Source organism: Quercus robur, chromosome 8, assembly GCF_932294415.1.
Source record: "Quercus robur chromosome 8, dhQueRobu3.1, whole genome shotgun sequence".
NCBI lineage: Eukaryota > Viridiplantae > Streptophyta > Magnoliopsida > Fagales > Fagaceae > Quercus > Quercus robur.
Genome location: NC_065541.1, coordinates 7,590,894 through 7,599,285, shown reverse-complemented (window position 1 = coordinate 7,599,285; position 8,392 = coordinate 7,590,894). Strand labels below are relative to the sequence as shown.

Genomic DNA, 8,392 nt, shown 5'->3' with positions numbered 1-8,392 from the left:
TTTATTAAATTTATTTAATTTTTATATATCTTCTCAACAAAGCCATCATAGATTCTTTGATTTCTTAGGGCAGGTTCGTTGATTTCTTATATTCTATCATGACTTTGGCTAATGACTCAAGAAGCACTAATGTAATGGGTACCTCTTCCGCACTAATGTAATGGGTATCTCACAAACACTAACAATTTAAGTCTTAGTCTTTGCACTTGCATTTTAAGTCTTCCCATTTACTTTTTTTCTTTGCGGTAACTAAGCTCATAACCCATTCACACCAGCCTGAATAACAATTGAGTAACACTATAACTGGCTAAAACCTCATTTTTTTTCCTATTTAAGCTAACTTAGCTTAGAGTATTCACTTCAACATTTTATAATAAATGGTTGAGGCTGATGCAGAATGGTTTTGATTGAGTAGATCCCTGATACCACCAAACGCATAATGGAAATGCAGTAAGACTAGATATCGTTCTAGCTAACAGTAGCCTCGAAAACTCAGGGAAAGAAGTCTGGATTCATGTGAATTTTTGTGAATTTGAGAAGTTCTCGAAGAAAAATTTTACTTTTGAATTTTTGTTGGCTTTTGTTCACCTATGCTCTTGTACACTTATTAAGGAGGCTTTAAACGAATCCCACTTGTATAGTTTTTTTTTTTTTGGCTGAATGCTTGTATTAGGAAGTGGTTGAAGTGACTTGAGTACTTATAAAAAGGAAATTGACTGCAATTAAAAAATCAACCTTAATGAAAGCGCTGGGGCACTCATTAACTAGACCCATGTTTTCACATTTTTTTTTTTTTTTTAAATTTGATAATTCGATAGTTATAATGGGAGATAGAAAATTTAAACTCTGAATGTCTTTGTTAGAAACACTAAAAGTGTCAATTGAGCTACAAGACTCTTGGCTATAAGTTCTCATATTAGTCTTAAAAAATATTGGGAGTGGACTATTTTATGAGTTTAATTAATCAAAATATCAGATCTAACAAGAGCTATACTTTGGATTTGTCTACCTACTAATAATCCTTTAATGTGAATCGTAAGTAAAATTTTAACTTTAAAAAATTCACAAACACCTAACAAATTTACATCATATAAAAAATTGTTATCTTATAACTTTGTCTACATTAAAACATAGCTGGGTATTCACGTGAATGATTTGTCATTATTCAGATTGGTATCAAGTATTTGCGTTTATGTGTTCATCAGCACATGTGTGTTGCTTTTATAAATTTTGCCACCCTTGAAATTAAATCCCAGCTCTGCCATTGATCCTATGTCAAGTTCGTACGTACACTGATATTTTGATAAGTAAGATGTTACTTTATTGCGGTGTTGGCGTTTTAATCCATTAAAAACACTTTTAGTGCTTAGTGATTTTTTTTTTGGTTGAGAAAAGTGCTTAGTGAATTCTGGTTGTTCAATAATATTTTTGTAATTTTGTTACATGCAGGCTTTATAAACACTAATAGCAGATCTGCACAATGCTCCAAAAAAATTTGACGATTTGTGTTTTTTTTTTTTTTTTTTTTTTTTTTTTTTTTTTTTTTTCTGTTAAGTAAAAAATTAAAATAGTATATGACACTTATAAGTATTAGTCTCAATCCCTTCTTAAAATGAAATGATTATTTTCTAATAAAGTATAGTCAATACAATATATATTAGATTTTGTAAATTAAGCCATCTATATATTTGTTATTAGAAAGTGTTTTTAATTTTGTATTTTTTTTAAGAAAATATAATATATTTTACATTCAATTACAATATAATGCGAGGTATTTTGTAAATAAATTATTGTGTGGTTGGATTTTTTTCTAGTACTTCATACAAATGGTTTGTCCTTTATAATATATTTTACATTCAATTACAATATAATGCGAGGTATTTTGTAAATAAATTATTGTGTGGTTGGATTTTTTTCTAGTACTTCATACAAATGGTTTGTCCTTTATACGTCTTGAATGGCTAAAGAAGGAAACATGTATAAGCAAATCCATCACTTAATATTAGGGAAAAAAAAAAAAACAAAACTTTAATAACATAAGAAAAATATAATTTTAGCAAGATACTTATCGATATTACACTGAAAATTTGACATAATTGTCAATTAAACAGACTCCTAAAGCATCATCAAAGAGGACAAAATGGACTGAGGTCAACTAAACAGATTGAAGTGGACTAGAGTGGACCAAAATGGACCAATGAACCAAAATAGACTAAAATAGATTGAAATAGACCAATGTGGACCGAATTGGTAAGAAGTGGACCAAATTGGATGGACAAAAGTGGACCAGATGGACTGAAGTGGATTGAAATAAAACGAATGGACTGAATGGATTGAAGTGAACCGAAAAGAACTGAATGAACCGAAATGCTATGTTGATGTGGTTCAACATGAGCATAACAATAATAAATGTTATTCTTAAGCTTTTAGGTATTATATAGATGAATTGCAGATCTTGTACACATAAGTATATGTAGGCTACAAATACAAAATACAATCACTTGCAAGAGTTCTCTCTCTCCCCAAGCAAATGGTCAAAGAAATTGTGGGGTAGCTTAAATGAAGTAAAAAAATACACAAATGATATTTAATGCTCATGAGATCACCTTTCTTTTGTTACTTAGAAGGGCTAGAAAAACTAATGCAGCCTACATTAATTTTATATCAAATGTCAGTTGTTGGCTTTGGCATTATAGCTCAAAATCGCTACAACTCACTTCAATTTCAATGTATGCGCCATGAGATTTAACCCAAGTTTCCATACGTAATTGCCTAGATTGGTTGTAAAAGTAACTTGAAGGAAGACTTTGGAAAGGTAAGAGGTTGTTCTGCTTCAACACTCTCTAGTCTGACCAAAAAACCCTAAAAAGTTAAATTGTGGAAGAGCATCCTAGCAATAAATTAGGATACTTACAGCTTGTAGAAACATTGGACAAAATTGCCTTATGCCCTTTTCAACCAAATTATATAGTTTTATGCCCCTCTTTCCAAACTAATTTGGGAAATGCCCCTCTTTTAAAACAAGACTTTCTCAAAATCGAGTTAAGCCCTATAGTGACGTTTTTAAGGACCTGTAGTGATGTTTTAAGTACCTATAGTGAAGTTTTGTAACCCGATATAATTGCCTATAATTCGATTTCATGGATATCGAGTTACAAAACGTCACTATAAGTCTTTAAAACGTCACTATAGGTCCTTAAAAACGTCACTATAGGGCTCCAGAATTTTTTTTTTTTTTTTACTCAATTTTGAAAAAATCGAGTTACAAAAGTAGGGCATTTCCCTAATTAGTTTGGGAAGAGAGGCATAAGGCTATATAATTTGGGTGAAAATGGCATAAGGCCATTTTGTCCTCGAAACATCAAAGCCATACTAAAGACAGAAAAACCTGTGGGCAGATCGCCAAATGCCACATTGTTGAGAAGGTAAAATGGATGATGATTTATATAAGTGTCTAAGATGTTGGTTGAAACAAACCACTTCCTGGTAAGAGCCTTAATCAATATTGTCAACCAGGAATGGATTTACGAACACAAAGTTAATGGAAGTTACCGATAAGAAATATCAAGACTAAGCTAAGAACATATGTAATATGGAATCTTAGTTATTAATAGATTTCAATTTCACAGAGGACTTTTTTTTTTTTTTTTTTTGGGTGGTATCGTAAGAGACAAATTATCAAACACATAGAAGGCATAAACAATGCATACAAGATTTAAGAGGTTCAATACCATTAGTATGTTTGGAAGTTTGGAGAGAAAGGAGAGTAAAGAGTAAGGGAGAAAGTAGAGGAGACTAGACGGGAGAGGAATGGTTACCCTCAATTAGATATTTTAAATTTTTTTGTAGGAGATATTTTAAAACTTAAGAAAAATGAGAACAGATGATCATCTAGTTGTATTAAAAATTAAGTAGGTGAGGAGGGCAGAAGAGAATGGTCATATAAATTGATATCTGTTATTAATTCATCATAGGGGTAAATTGGAAATTAAAATTTTAAAATAAATGGAATCCCTCCCCTCTTTTCCAAATTCTTCCTATTTAAAAAAATTAAAATTAAGGTACCTTGTAAAAAAATAAAATGAAAATTGGGAGGATACACAACATAGGCATAAATACGTCCTCCCCCCGCCCCAATTTAAAAAATTCCAAATAAGATTTATTAAACCCTCAATATTTCATTCATTTCTACTCCCCTCCATCCAAAAACACTATAAGTCTACGTAGACAAGTCGTGTTTGGAATGATCCACTATAATCAACAAGTTACATTGATCTTTTACTCAAGTTTTATCACACAACTTGAGCTTAGACTACAAATTAAGAGAAATACAAGCTTACCTCAATGACCTCTACAAAAACCAACTTCACCACAATAAAATCTTTCGAACAACACATTAAGAAATAATCCCAAATACCTTTGAAATACTTGCTTTAATAGGTTTCAATGGCCATGGTAAGAGAAAGAAAAGCTCATACTCTAACGATAATCTCTCACACTTGTAACCTTCTATATTGGCCTTGAGATTTTGGGCAAAGAAGTGGTAAAAATAAGTCTTCATGGGTATTGGAAGTTTCTATAGAGTAGGTCTTTGGTTTTTTCTTTTTGTGGTTGGAGAGCGGGGAGGGGGGTGGCAGCTGACAAAACTTCGACCTTCCTTGAATAAGGGTGTGTTTTCCACTTTTCCATGCCTAATCAAGGACCAGATCTAATTTCCATGTTTAAACCCTTTTTCATTTTGAATTCTAGTATTTTTATGATTATGATTTGAAATATTCCATTTTTTTTTTCTTCTGATATAAAATCAATTATTCATTGATATAAAGAAAATGTTAGAAGCCAGCGCAAGACCATCCCAGAACTAAATTCCAACATGCCACACAATCTTAAAAAACAAACAAAACATGAAATTCTTGTATATATATATATGCTCATCATATATGAGCACGATTATTCTTTGAAGAAGTAAACAACTTCTATACATACAAATTATTGTGCAACTTCTAAGACAAGCATATATAAAACAATAGTACAATAATATTCTAGGGAATGTTTTTTTCAAAACACATCAACCACCCCTTAATTGCTTTAATTTCATCTTCCTCTTGATGTTTAATTATTACTCCCTTCTCTTCTTTAGATACTATTCTCCTTTAACCAAGCTTACAAGCCATTGAAGTTTTCTAGACTTGGAAACAAGATATCCCAACCAAGCTTACAAGCCATTGAGGTTTTCTAGACTTGGAAACAAGATATCCCATAGCTATCCCGTACACGAATCCACATCCATACCCCATCATCACCGCCTTCCAACCAAATCCACTTGTAAACTTTAAATTGTTGTCCTCTTTAGATGATGGTGGCTCAACAATCCTACATTTCTTCGACAATGGAAATCCACACAATCCTTTGTTCCCAATGTATGAGTTGTTCTGAAATGTATTAAATTGTAGGCCTTGAGGTATGGGTCCTATAAGTTTGTTTTGTGAAAGGTTTAAAACAGCTAAAAATGTTAAACTTGTTAATTGCATTGGAATGGAGCCATTGAGCATATTTGAAGAGAGGTCTAAGGATTCAAGCCATTGAGGTTTTCTAGACTTGGAAACAAGATATCCCAACCAAGCTTACAAGCCATTGAGGTTTTCTAGACTTGGAAACAAGATATCCCATAGCTATCCCGTACACGAATCCACATCCATACCCCATCATCACCGCCTTCCAACCAAATCCACTTGTAAACTTTAAATCGTTGTCCTCTTCAGATGATGGTGGCTCAACAATCCTACATTTCTTCGACAATGGAAATCCACACAATCCTTTGTTCCCAATGTATGAGTTGTTTTGAAATGTATTAAATTGTAGGCCTTGAGGTATGGGTCCTATAAGTTTGTTTTGTGAAAGGTTTAAAACAGCTAAAAATGTTAAACTTGTTAATTGCATTGGAATGGAGCCATTGAGCATATTTGAAGAGAGGTCTAAGGATTCAAGTAGCAACAAATTTCCCAACGATGATGGGATATAGCCAGTTAGGCTATTGTGGGAGAGGTTGAGCTCTCGAAGAAACTGAAGTTTTCCAAGTACTTTTGGAATTTTCCCATGGAACTTGTTGCATGAGAGGTCAATGGTAGTGAAGATGGTTAAGATTCTCTCTAGCTTACGTTCATGCCCTTTCCATACCACCATTACTGAGTCTTGGTAATAGTCTTCCCCAATATATTTCAATGAAACTTCATTTTCATTTACTGTTTTTATAGCTTTCAATCCTTCAAAAAAAATTGGAAGTTATATGACCCATAAAATTATTTTGAGAAAGGTCAATTATTCGCAACATGGCAAAAGATGAGTTGGCTTTGAAATCTTCAATTTGACCATAAAATCTATTGCACCTCAAGACAAGAACTTGTAGCTTTGGAAGCGCTTCTAACCAATAGGGGAATGAATCAGTTATTTTGTTATTTCCAAAGTCTAGAACTTCCAACTTTTTACAATTGACCAAAGATTGTGGTAATGACCCTTCCAATTGATTGTGATTAAAGACAAGAGTTCTCAAGCTTTTGCACTTTGCAAACATTTCAGGGATGGTTCCATGGAATCTATTTGTTCGCAAATCCATCACCGAGAGAAAATCACTCAAGTATCCCAAACATCGTGGAATCGTACCAGTTAGATTGTTAAAGGAGATATCAAGGATTTGGAGGGTTAGATTGCAAATTGAAGAAGGTATTTCCCCGGTCAATTTATTGTTTGAGATAGAAAAGAAAACCACGGAAGATGGTGGAACAGGAAAAGTTCCTTGAAGAAAGTTGGCATGAAGATCAAGATTTTCTAAATTCTCTCCTGGAATTTGCTCTATACTTGTCAGAGAGTTATGAGAAAGATTTAATGATTTCAAATTCCCTAGCTCTTTAAACATCCATTTTGGGACTTGGCCTTTGATCCTATTGTTAGATAGGTCTAAGGTGTCTAAGAACAAGGTTCTTAAGTATGGAAATTTATTTATGTTGCAAGATGCTAGTTTCAAGTATTTAAGTTTGGGGAAGGTATACTTTAAATTGTTGTTGATGCTCAAAGACAGACTGTTATAGGATAGGTCTAGAAAATCGATTTCATTGAGCTTTGAGAACATATCAAATTCTATAGTGCCACTCAGATTATTTGAAGAAATATCAAGCTTCTGAAGTTTCACCAGATTTGAGATTGACTTTGGAACAGAGCCATTTAGCCTGTTATTATATAACAAAAGAATCTCCAATGACTTGGCGTTTTGGAATTCACCAATTTGACCAATAAGGTGGTTAGAATTTAAGTCTAAATTTGTGAGTTTTGTGAGCTTGGTCAAAAAATCTGGAAGTGTACCTTCAAAATTGTTGCCTCCGAGGTCCAGAAAAGTGAGATCCTTTAGATTTGAGAGTGATGATGGAATGTGGCCAATGACGCTGTTAGATGAAAGGTAACAATAAGTAACTTTCGTGAGGTTTCCAAAGGACTCGGGTATTGATCCTGTAAAATTGCAATTCCATTAGATTCAAAAGTATTTTAAAGGATTGGATGTTGCCCACATGAAAGTGATGATGGGATCTTACCACTTAACTTGTTGCATCGGAGATTCAAGAAAGACAGGTTCTTGAGGTTTGAAAGTGATGATGGCAACTCACCAACAAAATTGTTACCTGATAAATCTAATTCAGTAATTTGCGTAAGGTTACCAAATGACGCAGGTATCAAGCCATTGAAATTGCACTGAGATAATCCCAAATGCTTTAAGAATTTTAGATTGTCAATGGAATTTGGCAATGGTCCTGAGAAACCTGTGGTAGAGACATCCAAAAACATCAAGGGATTGCTCCAATTTGTCGTTGGGAAAGCCCCTCTGAGTTCAGGATTACAAATTAAACTGAGCTCCCTTAGGTTTGGTAGGCGGAAAATGTTATACGGTAAGTTGCCATGCAATCCACAACCATTGAGACTAAGGACTGTCAAAGAAGAGGACAGATTCATCAAAGAATCAAGCAAAACAAGTGACATCTGAACACCATCAAGACGGAGTTCTCTTAGCTTGGTCAGATTTTGAACAAGCCTCCTCATGACAGATGTATTGAGACTAACTTGTTTATTGCCAGAGAGATCTAGTGAGGACAGTTTGGAGAGTTTGGATAGTTCATGTGGGACTTGACCAGAAAACTGAGAAGAAAAAGATCAAGTTTTTCCAACTTAGCAAACTGACCAAAGCCAGATGAAATCGGTGAATTGAAGCAGTTGAAAGCAAGGTTGAGCTGTTGCAAGTTAGGGAGAAGAAAGAGGCTACTATTGGAATGAATGGTGCCTTGAAGCTCACTGCAACTAAGGCCAAGGCCAATCACGTCTCTCCCCATTGTATCACACGTAACCCCAT

General features: G+C 33.8%; 1 protein-coding gene across 1 annotated transcript; it reads right to left on the bottom strand.

Annotated features, from left to right (window-relative positions):
• Positions 1-5,573: 5,573 nt before the first annotated feature.
• Positions 5,574-8,111, bottom strand: LOC126695780 (receptor-like protein 33). Its single transcript, XM_050392596.1, has 3 exons — positions 7,584-8,111; positions 6,370-7,500; positions 5,574-6,263 (listed from the first exon to the last, which is right to left on the bottom strand). The coding sequence occupies exons 1-3, from the start codon at positions 8,083-8,085 to the stop codon at positions 5,593-5,595; spliced, it is 2,304 nt and encodes a 767-aa protein (XP_050248553.1). The 5' UTR covers positions 8,086-8,111; the 3' UTR covers positions 5,574-5,592.
• Positions 8,112-8,392: the final 281 nt, after the last annotated feature.